This window comes from Notolepis coatsorum (assembly GCF_963971535.1).
Source record: "Notolepis coatsorum genome assembly, chromosome: 4".
In the NCBI taxonomy this organism is placed as follows: domain Eukaryota; kingdom Metazoa; phylum Chordata; class Actinopteri; order Aulopiformes; family Paralepididae; genus Notolepis; species Notolepis coatsorum.
In genome coordinates this window covers 24,099,089-24,118,681 of record NC_140168.1, presented here as the reverse complement: position 1 = coordinate 24,118,681, position 19,593 = coordinate 24,099,089, and the positions used below count along the sequence as shown (strand labels likewise).

The 19,593-nt window shown below is 45.8% G+C and overlaps 1 protein-coding gene across 2 annotated transcripts in view; it reads left to right on the top strand.

The window, feature by feature from the left end:
- LOC311227242 (lisH domain-containing protein ARMC9-like) overlaps nt 1-19,593 on the top strand; it is an 88,166-nt gene that overhangs the window by 8,068 nt on the left and 60,505 nt on the right. For both annotated transcript variants that reach the window (XM_084312822.1, XM_084312821.1), the window contains exons 5-6: nt 5,347-5,502; nt 7,782-7,874. In XM_084312822.1, the coding sequence (XP_084168948.1) occupies nt 5,347-5,502; nt 7,782-7,874 (249 nt within the window). The remainder of the gene's footprint in view (nt 1-5,346; nt 5,503-7,781; nt 7,875-19,593) is intronic.

Below are 19,593 nucleotides of genomic sequence, written 5' to 3'. Positions count from 1 at the left end.
CCATCCTATTATACTCACTTTTCTCTGTATAGCTGAAAACAATACAGCACGCCGGGAGGACGCAAAAAGTCCGTCACAAGTTCGTAGACGCCAATTGTGGGATATTTGTGGATATCCTGATGAAGAATGTCTCAGTCAACCGAGGCTTGGATAATAACAAGGTTTATTAACCAAACAGATAGATTACATAGAGAGAATGGCTGAGGGGCTCTCCCCAGGTAGTCAGCTGAAGTGACCCAGGTAAAAGACCCAGATAGATCTCAAGAGGAGATCTATATAGTTAACAGGAGGGGGTGTGGTCCCATTTGATAGGTCAGATGGGGGGGAGGGGGTACAGGTTTGGGGACACAGGGGAGGGGGGTGATTCCACAGAGAGGGGGGGGGGGCACAGGTAAGGGGATACAGGGGAGGGGGATATCTTATTCCACAGAGAGGGGGGGGCATAGGTAAGGGGATACAGGGGAGGGGGATATATTTACATGAGGACAATATATTATACCACACTACATTGATCCATCACAAAGCAATGCTATGTGATAATGTTGAAAGGCTTTGGGCCTGGCTACATTGATCCATCACAAAGCAATGCTATGTGATAATGTTGAAAGGCTTTGGGCCTGGCTACATTGATCCATCACAATGCAATGCTATGTGATAACGTTGAAAGGCTTTGGGCCTGGCTACATTGATCCATCACAAAGCAATGCTATGTGATCATGTTGAAAGGCTTTGGGCCTGGCTACATTGATCCATCACAAAGCAATGCTATGTGATAACGTTGAAAGGCTATGGGCCTGGCTACATTGATTCATCACAAAGCAATGCTATGTGATCATGTTGAAAGGCTTTGGGCCTGGCTACATTGATCCATCACAATGCAATGCTATGTGTCCATCAGCTAACAGTCCATCAGCTGTCATACCGACAACATCAGATGGCATACTCATCCGCACTGAGAGCCGCTAGGGCCTCCTACTACTCAACTCTTATTGAGCCCGGAAAACCCAACACATCTCCCCAGTCCTCCACTCCCTTCACTGGCTGCCAATAAACCAGCGGATTAACTTTAATATTCTCCTCTGGGCCAAAAGGGGCTGTGAAGCACCTTGAGATCTTGGTGAGTTTAAAGTGTGCTATATACATTTAATGTATTATTATTATTATTATTATTATTATTATTATTATTATTATTATTATTATTATTATTATTATTATTATTATTATTATTATTATTATTATTATTATTATTATTATGTGATAACATTGAAATGCTTTGGGCCTGGCTACATTAATCCATCACAAAGCAGAGATAGAACAGAAGTTTATTATTTTTTTAAACTTAAATTTTTATTTTCATTTTTTCAACAACATACATAGACAACATTCATAGACAATACACAGTACATAAATTAAAACAAATAGACAAAAAATGAGTAAAGAAAAAGTGTGACATGGGTCCTTCGGTCCATTCTACATTTGCATTATTTATTTACATTTTTATTCATTTCCTTGTATCCTTTTCAAACCTCTGTGATGTCGTTACTTCCCCTCCTGTATTCTTCCCATTTTCCCCATTTCCATTCAAACTTTTCTTCTTGCAGCCTCAGCAGATGTGTGATTCTCTCCATTTCCTGTAGAAGGTTCTTTTTTTTTATCCACTTTTTCTCCTTATTTTCTATTTTTCTCCCATTCCAATTTCGTATTTCCAATTCTTCCCTCCCCTATCTTGAACGTTGCTAGACTATGCCTCCCACTGGTCGGCTGTAGTGAGGACAGAAGCCTTGCATCACGTGTCCCCTCTGGTACACGAGGAGGCAGCCTGTCACATCTTTTCACCAGACAGCTCGAACTCTCAGTGGCGAGGAGTAACGCGTGGGAGGCTCACGCTGCCCCCGTCACTTCCTGTTTCCGCTGTACAGGCGTCACCCAACCGACCTGTAGTAGTCGCTGTCCACAACGTCAAATCCCCACCCACCGGCTTTCCCACCCTCTAACACTTGCCAATTGTGTTAGTATGACGACCGGCCAAGCCGGTAGCAACGGCGAGAGCTGGGCTCGATACCAGCATCTCCCGCATTAGTGGCGAGCGCCTTGCCCACTGCGCCACTCAGCCGCCCTAGAACAGAAGGTTCTTAAAGTTTTAAAACTTGGATGTAATGTAATTGGCCCTTTGCAGATTCGGACACATCATCAGGTCCTATCCAACAGCTGCTTTTCTAACAGACAGTGACGTATCTGTCAGTTCCAAAAGTTCATTGATTCAGAAATGTTCTGTCCGTCAAAATGGACACAAATCTGGCGGAGATGGTCATCATCATCGCTGTCCAACAAACGGATGTTTTGGAGATATTTGCCGTATGGATGTCTGCCGTCACTCCAATACAATGGAGCTGGATGGCACTATTAGGGAAAATAGGGAACTACTTTCTACCGAAGTACACCCCCATAATAATATATGGCGGTGTACTTAGGTAGAAAACAGTTCCCAAATGAAACTGTTCACAACAAGGTCTGTGGATTATCTTGAGTAACCAGGTCATGATTTCTGGAAAGAGACGTTGCTGTTGAGTTTTTCAAATGTATTTTTTAGCACATTGCATTGTGAGCGTCATTCAGCTCCATTATATCGGAATGGCAGCACTGCAGATATCTCTACAGCAGATATCTCAAACTCTTCAAAACTATCTGGATAGATAGCATAAGGGGGTAATTTTGGGTGAACCGCCCTAGGCTTGGGCGGTATCATTTTTTTCATACCGTCATACCTTGCTGACATAATACCCCGGTATGGGTATTATGACGGTATGACTTTCATTTTCATCAGCGGGGGGGGGGGGCTAACAATATACTCGTTATCACCATACATAACGCTTATATTGAAACACGTTGACATTAGGGCCGTTCTTTCAACCTAAAAGTGCACTTTCTTCAACCTCAAACCTAAATTCCTTAGCAATCCGTGTTACCAAGTAAACAAATCACGGAACGATAGCCAGTTAGCCCGCACCAGCCTAGTACTACTAACGTTAGCTCCCGGAACGATAGCCAGTTAGCCCGCACCAGCCTAGTACTACTAACGTTAGCTCCCAGAACGATAGCCATTTAGCCCGCACCAGCCTAGTACTACTAACGTTAGCTCCCAGAACGATAGCCAGTTAGCCCGCACCAGCCTACTACTACTAACGTTAGCTCCCAGAACGATAGCCAGTTAGCCCGCACCAGCCTAGTACTACTAACGTTAGCTCCCGGAACGATAGCCACGTAACCCTCTGCTGGCGCGTGCTGTGCACTACAATCAACTCCGTGTCAGTGTAATAGCAGTCTGTGACATCACGGTATTGAGAATCATACCGGCGGGATTTCGAAATATCCTGGTATACCGTAATACCGTCATACCGCCCAAGCCTAAACCACCCCTTTAATGTCCAAGTATCACCATAAGCGGCCAGTGTTTCTGTTCTCAGCCTCCACCATTGTTTATTAAGTCTCATGATCCATCAGGGCCAAAACCTCACGCCACACAAGAACAGTTTCTTCCCCTCTGCAGTGCGCCTCATCAACAAGGCTCGGGACCCCCACTGACACCCCCCACTGTGTTACATTAACACACCCCACTGGACTATATATTTGTAAATACAATCAAACTCTTCATACTTCACTGTTCATACTCTTTGCCCATAACTGTCCAATTGCACAGCCCTGCTAAATATTCCTTCCCACTGTATTGTTATTTTTATTCTAATTAGTGTGTATATACTTGACCACATTGTGCACAGTTGTACAGCCCTGGCTTATTTTTATTTTATAATTATATTATATTCTATTATGCTTCTATTTTAATTTAGTTTATATCCCATTGTATTTTATTCCACCTTTTTATTTTACAGTTGTACAGCCCTGGCCTATTTCTTATTTCATAATTCTATTATATTCTATTGTGCTTCTATTTGAACTTAGTTTATATTCCATTTTATTTTATTCCACCTTGTTATCTTATTATCTGTCCGTTATTGTCTGTCCGTTAATGTTGCACCGAAAACGACCTAATCAAATTCCTTGTATGTGAAAACTACTTGGCAATAAAGACCTTTCTGATTCAGATTCGGATTCTGATGATAGCTGTATAGCAGCGGGTGCTATTCTACCACATGTCCACTAAGCTGTGCTACAGACCATCCTCAGAGACATAATCTCACACATCCCCCCCAAAAACATAAACTTTAGTTTGACAGTTTATTGAGAGTAAATTAGTTTGAATATGGGCCACCAGTGATGTCATCGGAGGACATTGAATCCTTGTGTTAATTACAGCTCCATGAAATGCGCCACCCAGACCTCAAGTATGGTCATCATCAGTTAGATAGTGACAGTAGGGATGTTTGACTTTGCACCACGTGGCCAACGAGTGAAAACCACATCCCTGTTAAAGGGGACATTATTATTCATTCATTCACAGGGCTTTCCCTAAACAATGGTAAAAGGGCACAGCGCCACAATGACAACGTGCCAGCGCCACCATGTGGTTTGATTGATTGATTGATTGAAAATTGTATTAACAGATTGCAGAATGGGTACAATACAGTACGGCACAATACACACAATTGTTAACCCTTTCACTGCCACACGACAGAAGGTTAACCCTTTTACTATCACACAATCGACGGTCTTTTTAAGAGGGAGAGAGAATCTTAAACAACCAATGGTACACACTACGCTGAAAAGCATGTGCATATCCGTTTGTGGAGTGAAGTTGTGGAATGACTTGCCTGAATACATCAAAATGAGTAAACATATTGCACAATTTAAAAAGCAGCTTAAAAAATACACATTAGAGAAATATAGAATTGAGTAATGCGGATAAACAAAGTTATGTTATATTGTGTTATGTAGTGTGGTATTGTATTTACTGCTGTCAAGTGACTCAAGTTTTTTCTTTTTGTACTATAAGTCAAAGTATAGTATATAATGTATTATACTAAATTATGTTAAATCAAGTCAAATTGAATGGAAGAGAATTTTTTTTAAATGTAAGGGGGTAGGGATCAATAAGCTTAGCTTCCCTCTACTCCTTTTTTGAACATGTCAACAAACTAACTACATTGCTCTTGACTTTTTTGCTTAATTTCTTTTTCATTATGATTGTTATGTATGACGGAGCTTGATATTGTTTGGAGGAATATGGAGAATACATGTTCAAAAATAAACGCATTCATTCATTCATTCATTCATTCATTCATTCATTCATTCATTCATTCATTCATTCATTCATTCATTCATTCATTCATTCATTCATTCATTCATTCATTCATTCATTCATTCATTCATTCATTTAATTCTGTCCCCCAGAACCAAAGTGAGTTTGAGGAGAGGATCTCCCACTTCAAGCACTACCTGGAGACCCAGGGGGCCACCCTGAGCCAGACCACCGAGTTCCTGCCTTACTACGCCCTGCCCTTCATCCGGAACCCCGAGGTCCACCCCTCCTTCAGGGATCTCTTCCAGGTGCCCTGGCCCGACTGCGTGAATATTTTAGGCAACCAACTGTGACCATGTGACCGCGAGAGAGCTGCAGTGCGGAAATAGGCTGCATTCTATTGCCATTCTCTGCGACAAACTCTAACCTTAACCAACTCCGAAACAGCGCCTAAACTTAACCCTTCTAACCTTAACCAACTCCGAAACAATGCCTAACCTTAACCCTAACCTTAACCAACTCCGAAACAATGCCTAAACTTAACCGGCGAAAGCACGTTAAAAAGAAATTGAAGGGATTCGAACTTGTTACCAACGCACCGCAGGATCCACAGCAAGGCAGCGAACCAGTTGAGCTAACCGTCGATGTTAAAAGAGGGGGAATTACGGCTACATAATGCTGCCGCGGCAGAGCCAGAGCTCTGCCGCGTCGCCACGGGGGCGTGGCTAGACGCAAGTTTGTTGCCTAAAATATCTCAGTAATAGATTCTCCCTTTTTAAAGGCCCAGTCAGTGATGCGATTTCATACAAATAAACTAACACTAGACAACAACAGATACACATGGGTTTGTATTGTAATTGTATTTGCTGTAATTCGTGGCTGTAAAACGGTTTGTTTCTTTGTTGGTACTGCTTGTAAAAACTAAGAGTCTATATTTAAAATTACAACGGATTAAGATTATCTTATTTTCCATTGAAGAGATTAAACATCAAGAATCTATACGTATATACCCCACATTTATATGGTCAGAGAAATCACAGATTGGGACTTTAAATAATTTATGTTGATCCTTGAGTGTGTTGAGCGTGTACCAGAGTCAGTTGTAACAAGGTGATGGGTTGTTTACACTTCTACCCAGTCCTTGGAATTAATATTAGTCTTCAGTCAAATACTAGTAGCCTTTTGGCTGTGGCTGGTAAGTCTGTCACTTCTGTTTGCCATTTCTTTCACGTATCCAACCTATCTCTTTAGATTCGATTAGATTAGATTCAAATGTATTGTCCTATTATTGGTAGGAGTACAGTACAACAAAAATAAGTTTGGCATCCAACCAGAGTACAAATGTATAGAATAGAATAGAAATACTTTTATTATCCAGAGGGAAATTTGACACTGCAAATCGCTCAACATTTAAACATTTAGACAGAACAGGTCACGAATAAGAATAGCAAAACAATCAAATCAAATTGCCTAAGATAAGAGTAGAATAAAATAGAATAAAAATGGAATAAAATATACAGTAAATAAATTATAGCAGTGTAGCAGTAAAGTTCACTAGTAATATACAATGTACAGGTGATTAAACTGGATATAAAATATATGAATTAGCACTACTACTGAGTAATAGTGCTAATCAGATGGATGTACAGAGTTGTAGTGTAACTAGTAAGTGATATGTACAGATATAGATATAGTATCTACATATATGTAAAAAGGATTATATGCAGGTATATACAGACAGATGTGGATATATATGGTGAATGAATATATATACAATATGTGTGTATATGCAGGTGTATAAGTAGGTATATAAAAGGATTATATGCAGGTATATTCAGACCGATATGGATATATATGGGGTAAATATATAAATGTGTATATTTATATTTTCTATCCTATAAACTACATTTGGCTGCTAAGAAGTCAAATTGGCTGGTGAAAGTCTTAATGTGCTAAGTAACCACTGTGATTGGTTGATAAAAAGCTGTATTCTCACACCCTACTTGTACCTGCATAGTGAATTGGCAAGACAGAACCAAATAACAAGGGCACTTTGTAGGCATTCACTTTTTACCAGAGGGCCCTTTTACTTTTATGTCAATGCAGAGAGGAATGGACAGGAAGTCTCTTGAGACATCAGATATGAAAATAATGGTTAAAAAGAACTCTAATAAGAAGCTGGAGTCTCAAACGGTAGTCTGTCCCCTGGTTTGATTGATTGATTGAAAACTTTATTAACAGATTGCAGAGTGGGTACAGTACAGTACAGCTCAATACATACAATTGTTAAGGGGATGCAGACCAGAGAGACTTTCGTCTTGTTTACATCAGGGTCCCCCATTTTCAATTCAGTGGTCACCACTCCATTTCCAATGCAATTAATGGAAGATGTATTGTACAGTAATCGATCGAGTGATTGGGTCATATTGATTTTGTCAGTCATTGCACAGAGAGAAGACATTTATAAACTGTATAAACCTGCGGTGTGGTTTTTCAGCTGCTCATCGCGATGCGTGAGGCATTGTTCACCTCCTGACATGTACACAGCTGTGTTTTCTTACTGAAAGAGATCCTTATGTGCATTTAGGATTCTTGGACGCCGGAGTTGAAGGTGAAGCTGGACCAGTTCCTGTCAGTGACATTGAAGGCCTCCAATACGCCAAGGCTGCTGACTTTATATGTATCCTTATAAGTGTGGCATACATTACTCACATGTTTTATATGTATCTTATAAGTGTCATACATTACTCGCATGTTGTATATGTATCTCATAAGTGTTGCATACATTACTCAATACTTGCATGTTTTATATGTATCTTATAAGCATGACACATTACTCAATCACATGTTTTTTTTGTCATTTCTGAAAGTTGGTCTGCAGCACAGGTTCTTTATAAGGAGCTTTGAACATTTGAAGTAGTGACGGGTGACAAATATATATATTTGTATGAAGATATTTTGAGTGGTTTAATATCAGAGACAGAGAAGCGATTCTGAGAGAGATGGAACACCAACGTTTTCACTTTGTGGCGAGCCCTGGCTTTGTGGCCTTGCCAGGTGGCGAGTGGTCAGCTCTCTGAAATTCAGTATTCCACGGCGCACTTCACAGCCCTCACTGAGACGTCTGGCTGAGCCCGCGACACGCCAGGTATACCAGCCGCTCTGGCTGAGCCCGCGACACGGCAGGTACCAGCCGCTCTGAAGCCCATTCGTAGCAAACAAAAGCCTCTGGAAATTGGCTGTGAATAATGAGTGGAAAAATCAAATCGGCAGCAGTGACTCAGGAATTCAGGTCATTCCAAGACCGGCTCTGGCTCCTTCAAAAAGCCTTTCTCTGCCGAATAAAGAGCTTGTTAAGATGCAGTCTGCCACCCAAACCAGAGTGCTTCTCATGCTGCAAACACCCTCTCTGATATTTGCCCATACCAATGAGAGTTAGAGGAGCAATTCCACTGCAAAGCGATATTATACTCGGCAACCAGATTGAAGTGTAACTGGTTGATTCTCTCCAGTGTGGCTGTGGCCAAAGCGATCACTGAGCCAGACGCCATAGTGATGCATAGCTCTACCCCCTTCTTTTTTTTGATCCACTTTTTCTCCTAATTTTTCTATTTTCCTCCCATCCCAATTTCGCCTCGCCAATTCTCCCTTCAATTCTCCCCTCCCCTGTCTCGAACGTTGCTAGACTATGCAACTGGTCCGGTACACGAGGAGGCAGCTGTCGCATCTTTTCACCTGAACAGTGCGACCTCTCAGTGGTGAGGAGTAACGCGTGGGAGGCTCACGCTGCCCCCGATACTTCCTGATTCTGCTGTACAGGCGCACCAACCGACCTGTAGGAGTCGCTGTCCACAACGTCCAATCCCCACCCACCGGCTTTCCCACCCCTCACACTGCCAATGTGTGTTAGTATGAACGACCAGCCAAACCGGTAGCAACGCCGAGAGCTGGGCTCAAACCCAGCATCTCCTGTGTTAGTGGCGAGCGCCTTGCCCACTGCGCCAATCAGCCACCCATAGCTCTACCCTTTTGAAGACGGGTGGGTAATTCAAATCTCCTGATACCTCGATCGTCTCTCTCGATCAGCTTCCCACTCTCTCTCTCTCTCTCTCTCTCTCTCCCTCTCTCTCAGCTTCTCTCTCTCTCTCTCTCTCTCTCTCTCTCTCTCTCAGCTTCCCACTCTCTCTCTCTCTCACACTCTCGCTATCCACATACAAAAGGTGTGGAATAAAAGTATTGCTTCCCCCCCAAAAAAAGTTATTGATTAATGAATTTATCATTTAAAAAACTGTTTGCAGGTCCAAAATGAATGTTGTTGTTTACATGTTGCAGGCATGTGGAATGCACCTGGCCTGGTTAAACGACATGCTAGTGCGACATCAAGTGACTGAATGTTATCTATAGCACCTTTAAGTCACTGACTGACTCAAGAGGGGAACCACATCACTGATGGGGGAACAACTTGTTTTACTCTGGTACAAATACAAGCGATTCCGAGCATGGTCACACCTAGTGTCAACCTCTCTCAACCCCACCCATTGGTGGTTTAAATGGCAAATGAGAAAAGGATACGCATTCAACAACTATTGTTACTTTGATATAAAACGCAGTTTAATTTTTTTCTACTTATGGTGTCGAGTGGCGAGCGTATTACATTGTCATGGAATATGTTGTTTATGTAATTGTAACTGAGGGGTACAATTCCCTGACTGTATTGATAAGTATGGTATCATTAAACCACTACCGCTTTATGTACTTTAATTACTGGCCATACAGTACACGATATCTAAGTATGATGAACACTTTCCCACATATGAAATCAGGTCCACACAAAGGTAATAGTCAAATATTTAATATATAGCAAAAGGTACATATAATAGTTACTTATTACATTTATGATTTGAATTGAATGCTCTTGTAAGGCAAATGAGTACTCGTATGCAAATCAACACTGAATGTCCAATCTCTGGTTACACAGGAAGCAAGTATACAACCTGGCTCTTAGGGGATTATAGCGATGGTCACTTAATGATTATAGCTGGATAATATACTGAAGGGGTCCCGCCGGTTGTAAGCCAGTAGGGGGGGTAGGAGAGCCGTCGGCTGTATCCCGTCTGGTCAACGATTTCTAGGGAGAGTCCAGGTACAGAACACAGTGCCCGTAGAACCTTGATCCGCAGATGAATACACTTGGGCTCTCTTGTAGACGATAGCTGTAGCTGTCGCTGTCGGTCCACAACGAAGAAGAAGCGAGGCGACCTCAGTCTGGTCTGAGCGCCGTCTCACCTTGGCTCCTCTCGGGGTAAATCCAACACTCACCGGTGTTGGCGATTATCCGCTCCACAAATCAAAGCACCAAAGCAAATAGATATTCCATGCCGTATAGGGCTCAGCAGTCGTCGGGGTAGGTAATCCAATGTGCAGGTCCACTCGTCCTCGCCCAGAACTCCTCGGATGAAAGCACCACGCGTGGTCTGCCCAACCTGGTTAAGACTCTAGATAACGCGAGGAAACGATGGGGGTGCTGCTCACTTTAGAACTCTAACCGAACGATGCACCATACATAATAAACTATTATTACTTAATAGAAATACGGTGCCAAACTCTGGCAATTCAGCTATTAATTCGCACGAGGTCTCACTGCTATTCTAAGGCCAAACAGGCCGTACTACACCGCACGCGGTATCGTGGGGTGAGGCTTCACGTCTTGTTACTTAGTTGGGTAGAAGGGTAAAGGACTAAGAGGAATTCTACATTTCTTGCGCCATATTTATATGCACAGTGGACAAGTAGTGCCGCTCTGCTTTCGGTAGCCGTATTCCTGCGCGGAGCTGAGGCTAGTAAGGGCATGTCTCGTCGGTACCTTTGAACTTGAACGCCAGGGGCTTGTCCCTGGCGCCTGGTCCTTTTGTCCAATAAGAGAATGAACTATTATGGGCTGTAGTAGAATAAAGGGATATTCAGTGTATATGTACAAGGAATATACAAGGGATATCAAACGATATACAAATACTATTAAATATATATCCATAAATAAATATATATATTCGGTTTAATCTGATCCTTCACAACAGCCGCCCCCTAATTAGTCCCACCTAATTAGCTGAGCAGAGACAGATTAACCGCACTGTCCGCTGTAAGGGTCAGTCAACTCACAAAGTCATAGGGTCATGGTCGTCATCAATAGTATCAGGGAGCCTTGGCAGTTCTATTAGCCTCGCCACGGGTCGGGTGTAAGTCCGTCCTTGGACGAGCACTTCAGCTGCTCGGACCTTTCCATCGGCACCGGTGATCACTTTGCTTACGCGGCCAGCCGGCCACATAGCTCTGGGTAGTGACTGGTCGATGATCATGACGACTGTTCCTTCTGTCAAATTGTCTCTCTCTTTTACCCACTTCTGGCGGGTCTGTAGAGACGGTAGGTAGTGGAGTAGGAACCTGTTCCAAAACTTATCAGCCAGTACTTGACTGTACCTCCACATTCTTCGGCCGTTCGCTTCTTCAGGCCTGTACATTGTCTGTGGTAGCGCGGGGTCCAGCCGCCCCATCAAGAGGGTGTTGGGGGTGACTGGGTCGACATCTGCTACATCACTTGAGACGTAACCGAGGGGCTTTGAGTTCAATACTCCCTCGATCTCCGTGAGGACTGTCATTAGGACTTCTTCCGCCACGGTCTGGGCCCCAAGCACGGCGTACAGGGCTGTCTTTATGGAACGTACTTCTCGTTCCCAGGTTCCACCGAAGTGAGGTGCGTTCGGGGGATTAAACTGGAAGTCAATCTGGGATGGAGCGAGGTGGGTCTTAAGTTCTGGGCCCATAGCTTGGAAGCTCTCTCAGCTCTCTTTCTCCGCCTTTGAAGTTTGTCCCGTGATCAGACAACAATGTAGACGGTTTTCCTTTCCGTGATGTGAATCTTCGGAAGGCCATAAGGAATGAGTCTGTGCTCATGGTTGGAAGGAGTTCGATATGTATCGCTCTGGTGGTCATGCATTTGAATACAATACCCCACCGCTTCTCGGTTCCTCTTCCTCTCTTTATATACAGCGGGCCAAAACAGTCCATACCGGTGGAGTGGAAGGGCTTGTCGCCGAGTCGGAGGCGACAGGGAGGTAGGTCAGCCATCCGGGGTATACTGGGCTGCGCGCGCCACTTACGGCAGTCTAGACAGGTTCGCTGGAAGCGCCGCACTGCTTCTCTCCCTTGCAGTATCCAATAACGACGTCTGATCTCCGCGAAGACTCTCTCTGCCCCTGCGTGGTGCACATCCTCGTCGTATTTCTTTATGATCAGCTCTGTGACCTTGTGTCGGCTGTTCAAGACTATCGGGTACTTAACGTCATCCGGTAGGTCTGGGGCTCTCCGCAGACGACCACCCACTCTGATGAGATTATGGGCGTCGCTCTCGGGGGCCAGGTGAAGCAGTCTGCTGTCTGATGGGACGGGCTTTGCTCCCTGTAGACAAGCTAGCTCATCGGGGAACGAGTCTTTCTGGGCTCGTTGTAGTAGAAGGAGTTCTGCTTCTTCGTAGTCAGCTGCTGAAATGTCAATTGTGGGCTGAACCTCTGGGTGGTGCCACAGAAATGTCTTTAGCTGCGCACTCTCTAGGGTGAGGCAATCGTCTAGAACCGGGTCTGTGGGGACGAGTGTGTGTGTGTCAACCCACAGAACATAGGTTTCTTGTTCTCTGCCTCCTCTTTACTCGCCTCCCGTGGGGTGGGTGTAGGCCACTCTTCTTCGGGGAGCTTGAGGAACTTTGGCCCGTCACTGTAGAGGTTGTGACGGGTGAGGTCATCCAGGGACATTCCCCGGGTGATGACGTCAGCTGGGTTGTGTTTGGTGGCCACATACCTCCAGCTGGTTACTTCTGTTAACTCTTGAAACTCTTGTGACTCTGACTCCCACGAAGACCTTGTATCTGCACGAATCGGACCGGATCCATGTGAGTACGGTCGTGGAGTCTGACCACAAGATTGTTCTTTGCACCGGGATGGTGAGTTCACGTTGGATTAACGTGGCGAGCTGCGCTCCTGCTAGGGCTGCGCAGAGCTCTAGGCGCGGGATAGATTGTTGCTTGCGTGGGGCTATTCTTGAGCGAGCCAGGATGAAAGCAGTATGTATTTCTCCTCCCTCCTCTTGGGCACGCAAGTAAGCCACCGAACCGTAGGCTACTTCGGAGGCGTCGCTGAATACGTGCAGGTCGATCTTGCATGTCTCTGGCCTCACTGTGGGTGGGAAGTAGCTGCGGCGTATATTAACACCTGGGAGTGAGCGGAGTTCCGTCTCCCACTCTCTCCATGTGGATGCAAGGTGTTCGGGTATGGGATCGTCCCAGCCCTGGTCTTTGTCCCATAGCGCTCTTACAATCATCTTTGCCCTGGTGGTGTAAGGTAGAATACATCCCAACGGGTCATATTGTCTGGCGAGTGTTCTGTATACACTCCGTCTGGTGGTCGGTATTGCCGTCGACCTTCCCTGCTCCTTGATCAGGGGTTTGTGTCTATAATGGAGCGAGTCTGTTTTGAAGCGCCAGACTAGTCCTAGTGTCATTTCTTGGGCTTCTCCTGGGATGGTCGCCATCCAAGTATCGCTGCTCGCGGCCTTGTCCTCGGGGGAGAGGCGGCGCAGTGCTTGCGGGTCGCTGCTGGCCCACTGCCTGAGATCAAAGCCGCCTTTGATCAGGGAGGCGCGGAGCAGCGCACGACGTCGCCAGTCAGTTTTCTTTGTGTCCCGCTGTGATTAATTTGTTAATCTCAGCGCGGTACATAGCTTCTTGAGCGGGGTCTTTGGCTAGGCGCCGCTCTGTGTTCAATAGATACCGCTCCGTCGCCTCTTTTGTAGCACGAAAGGTGGGCATTCCCTCTCGCCTCAGGAGTGGAGTTGCGTATCTCATCACTCCGTTGACGTTGACTCTCTTTGTCCCGTGCTCGAGGAGGGCTATAGCGTAGATATCTTCCTTAGAACGAATGTCTTTCTTTTCGTTCTTAAAGGGCATTGTCTCTAGTGTCCATAGCCTCTCGACATGCTGCAGGAGTGTGGTGTCTCCTTCTGTCGCTCTGGAGTGGAGGCAGTTAGTGGCTGCTGTTCGGTTAAGAGACTTAGCGAGGGGGCCTTGTAATGTCCATCCTAGGCGGGTCTCGACTGCTGCAGGACAGCCTCTGGGTCCTGTATGGACCCGGTCTATCGGGACTATGAGGTCTGCATGGTCGGAGCCTATCAGCAGGGTCGGGGTGGCGCCGTCTATGAGCGGGATAGGAAGTTGACGCAGGTGCACATATTTCTCCATCAGCTTGGCGATGGGGTAGGTGTACTGCGATAGTCCTATTTCTTGGCTGGTGAAAGCATTAGTAATCCTGTACCGTCTCTCTGGCTGCCCGCTTGCTGCGATAGTGAAGGAGACATTCTCGCCCTTTATCGTCTTTAGATCTCGTCTTATTGTCCGAATAGTCATCTGGTTCTCGCTCCCCCGTAGCCCCAGCTGGGCCGCAGCGGACGCGAGGAGAAGGGTCTTCTCTGACCCGTCATCAAGGACGGCGTAAGTGTCCATGATCTTGTCTTGGTAACTCAGGGTTACACGGACCACCTTTAAGAGCACCTGGGCGCCGCTGCTGCTAGCGGGGTCAATGTACATAACACTTGCCTTTGTGCTGTTGGATGGTGCAGGCTTTCTTTTGTTACTGTCGTGTAGGACATCCAGATGGGCTCCGTCACACCGACTACACTTCTTCTTTAGGCGGCACTCGGCTGCCATGTGGCTGCGCGCACATCGGTAACAGCACCTGTTGGACTTTATCCAGTGACTTACTTCTTCAGCGGTCATCTTCTTGAACTGGTCACATTGTGACAACCAGTGTTCCTTCTCGCAGTACGGGCACACCATCTTCCACTTCTCTTTCGTCGAGGGGGTACTGTGGTTCTTGCTGCTCGGTACTGATTCTGATTGGTGCATGACAGTCACCGATCTTCGGCCATCGTTTACTCTCCTAGGTCCCTCTCTGGAGCTTGGCGTGCTCCGCACGAACGTATCCAGCCGTAGGCTGCTGACTTCTCTCGCCAGGAAGTCGGCTAAATCTAGGAGGGATGGCTCGGGACCGTTAGGATCACGGTGGTCTCTTTGCCGCCTGAAGCGCTCCTGTCGGGCGGGCGGTAGCTTCTCTAAAATCCTCTCGACGTTCGAGTTTGCGTATAGTTCGTGCATACCCTTTTCTCGTTGCGCCCCCAGCATCCCTACCAGGGATTGTACTTTTATAGACAGGTCGTCTAGTGAGCGATTGTCTGTTGCTGGGGGTAGGCGGTCAATATGCCTTATCTCTTGGATTACGTAATCCCATATACGTCCATATCTCTGGTCCAGCGCTGCTAGAGCCGCGGTGTATGGGGTCGTAGAGGTGGCATAGGCCAGCGCTATGTTGTGCGCTCGGGGCACTTTCAGGTGCTTCAATAATATTGCATACTTGTGGCGTTCATCAGCGACATCCACCATCATTGTCTCTAAGCACATCCGGAGCTCCGTGTACTGTGCTCGATTCTCATGGGTGAAGTCTGGAAACGTTGGTGTGCCAATGTATGACGCCATGGATGGCTGGCAGATCGGTGAGCGTTGGGAGAGAGGCCTCCTGGGCGAGTCTCTTCTTACGCCTCTCGGTGGGCTGGTACTGGCAGGGTACCATGGCCCGCTGGTCCAGGTGCTATTCCTCGGGACTGGTCGTGCGTCATGCTCACCCGTGAATCGAGTCGGGGGTCTGTAGCGCAGAGCCGCGGGGGTATAGCCTGGGCTGTACTGGACCTCCTGGTCCTGTGGAGTAATGTGCTGCTGTCGGGCTTGACTCTCCTCTTCTCCCTCTTCTTCTGCCAGGTCACCTAAATCTTGTAGTCGTCTATTTAGCCTCTCCGCGGTGTCCGCCGTTCCTTCCTTGTAGCTGGGTCTCACTTGGACCGGTCGGGGAATGAGTTCGGAGGGGGGTGTAGACTCTCTCTGGTGGTCGAGTTCAAGGTCGCCTGCTCGGTTAGGGGAGGGTGCCCTTGACGTGTGTCTTGACGAGGCTCTGGAACCCCTTGTGGAGGGAGGGGGTGTTGCCCTGGTGATCAGCTGCTCCATTAGCTGCGCTTGTAGTCTGTCGCGCTCGGCTTCGCGCTTGGTGAGATCTGCTTCTCTTTGGGCAGCGGCGCGCCGGGCGTCGGCCCGGTCTCTTGCCATATTCTCTTCCGTCTGAAGGCGTCTCAGCTCCAGACGTATGTGCTCTTCTTCGCTCCGTTGCTGTGTTTGGAGTCGATCGCGTTCACCCTGAAGTCGATCGCGTTCACCCTGAATTCGATCGCGTTCGGTAGAGGCTGTCAGGCTGGCGAAGAACGCCTGTGACAGCATCCTCTCCGCTTCGCTGGGGGAAGACGCTTGTAGAGGTGAGCCGCTCCTGGCTGTACTCGTTGGGGAGTCCTGGAGCTCTATCTCCTCGGCGCTCTCCTCATCTTGTTCCGTGCAGAGTTCCACCTCTGGAGGGTTGTCTTCCTCCCGGAGCTCTGGGGGGACTACTTCTTCGGTATTGGCGGGGGGTAAAGTCCTGTCAGTTCCCTCCTGGTCCCCACCGTGAGCTTGGTCAGTTACATTAGAACCCACTAGGGCCTCTGTGGTCGGGGTATCCTGGTTGATAGGGTCGGACATAATTTTACTTTCTACTTTTACTGCGTTTACTGTTTGTAGAAGGCTAGGTAGTTTACTGACGGCGTAATCCTCTAAGTACTGAGGTGGCTGTCGTCTACGTTGCGGGCGTTCTACTTTAGGAGGACCGTTTCGTGGAGTGTTCATCATAGGCCATTTCAATATTAATACCACTATATTAATATTACACTAATTACCCTCCGGCTCGAAGGACCAATTGTAACTGAGGGGTACAATTCCCTGACTGTATTGATAAGTATGGTATCATTAAACCACTACCGCTTTATGTACTTTAATTACTGGCCATACAGTACACGATATCTAAGTATGATGAACACTTTCCCACATATGAAATCAGGTCCACACAAAGGTAATAGTCAAATATTTAATATATAGCAAAAGGTACATATAATAGTTACTTATTACATTTATGATTTGAATTGAATGCTCTTGTAAGGCAAATGAGTACTCGTATGCAAATCAACACTGAATGTCCAATCTCTGGTTACACAGGAAGCAAGTATACAACCTGGCTCTTAGGGGATTATAGCGATGGTCACTTAATGATTATAGCTGGATAATATACTGAAGGGGTCCCGCCGGTTGTAAGCCAGTAGGGGGGGTAGGAGAGCCGTCGGCTGTATCCCGTCTGGTCAACGATTTCTAGGGAGAGTCCAGGTACAGAACACAGTGCCCGTAGAACCTTGATCCGCAGATGAATACACTTGGGCTCTCTTGTAGACGATAGCTGTATCTGTCGCTGTCGGTCCACAACGAAGAAGAAGCGAGGCGACCTCAGTCTGGTCTGAGCGCCGTCTCACCTTGGCTCCTCTCGGGGTAAATCCAACACTCACCGGTGTTGGCGATTATCCGCTCCACAAATCAAAGCACCAAAGCAAATAGATATTCCATGCCGTATAGGGCTCAGCAGTCGTCGGGGTAGGTAATCCAATGTGCAGGTCCACTCGTCCTCGCCCAGAACTCCTCGGATGAAAGCACCACGCGTGGTCTGCCCAACCTGGTTAAGACTCTAGATAACGCGAGGAAACGATGGGGGTGCTGCTCACTTTAGAACTCTAACCGAACGATGCACCATACATAATAAACTATTATTACTTAATAGAAATACGGTGCCAAACTCTGGCAATTCAGCTATTAATTCGCACGAGGTCTCACTGCTATTCTAAGGCCAAACAGGCCGTACTACACCGCACGCGGTATCGTGGGGTGAGGCTTCACGTCTTGTTACTTAGTTGGGTAGAAGGGTAAAGGACTAAGAGGAATTCTACATTTCTTGCGCCATATTTATATGCACAGTGGACAAGTAGTGCCGCTCTGCTTTCGGTAGCCGTATTCCTGCGCGGAGCTGAGGCTAGTAAGGGCATGTCTCGTCGGTACCTTTGAACTTGAACGCCAGGGGCCGGTCCCTGGCGCCTGGTCCTTTTGTCCAATAAGAGAATGAACTATTATGGGCTGTAGTAGAATAAAGGGATATTCCGTGTATATGTACAAGGAATATACAAGGGATATCAAACGATATACAAATACTATTAAATATATATCCATAAATAAATATATATATTCGGTTTAATCTGATCCTTCACAACAGTAATAGTAACCATCATCTCTAGAACTGACCCAACAGATTCAAATACAGAACAAATGAATTAAGTGTTCGACTTTATCAACCAAACATTTTTTTTTATTTTTTTATCTGCAATGGCCTCTTTAGGGCCAACACAGATGCTGTTATGAATACTGATGAATCAAAGGCCAACACAGATGCTGGTTATGAATACTGATGTGATGCCAGAGGCTGTCTTGTGGTTTTCTGGGTAATAATTCACACCATGTCCAAAAAGTAAGAAAGTGTATTTACTGATTCAGTATGGACCCTATCTTGGACTACATACAGTATTCAATGACCAGAGACACGTCATTTCTTTTATTGCCATGAATTACACAATTCAAATGTCCAAGTCAAAAAAGTTTATTGACTAGCAAATTAGCCAAAGTTAGCGAACATTATCGATGGCTTTTGATGCTATAACACAACGTTAGACAATTACACTTTTAAATTGACATATGTGACATGTGTACATGGCACAATTCAAATGGGATAAAATAAGTATTTGTCTCTCACCCATTCTCCTATGTAGAGAGTTGGACGACATTCCACTTGTCCGGTGCTACCTATACTCATATTATTTTCTCTTGAAATATTGTACAAGTAATATTGTATTACTGTTCCCCACCCATATTTTTTGTCTTATAAATAAGAACCGAAAATGTAAGACTAGGCAAGCCCGACCTGGATACATCGGGATATATGTATGATTAATGTAAACATGAATGTAATGCGTACCGTATATTCAATGTCTTAACACTCAGTGGTACTTGATGCATGCACTACTGGCACTACTGCCACTACTGGCTACTGGCTACTGGCTAGCAAAGGTTAAGCCACTAAAGCACCACCACCATACACTACAACACAACCCCCTCTTATGTATAAGAGAGACTAACCCAATATCCCAACCCAGGTTGTCGTATCAAGGTTTCTCTCAATGAGGACAACAGTTTATCCAGGTTATTGAACACGTGATATGATGTTGACACCTGGCGACACGTCACCAAAACTCTCCCCTTGAATATTCAAAATATAGTATATTGTAAATGGTGCATTTATATAGCACTTTTATCCAAAACGCTTTACATTTTGTTCCTCACATTTTACCCACCGACG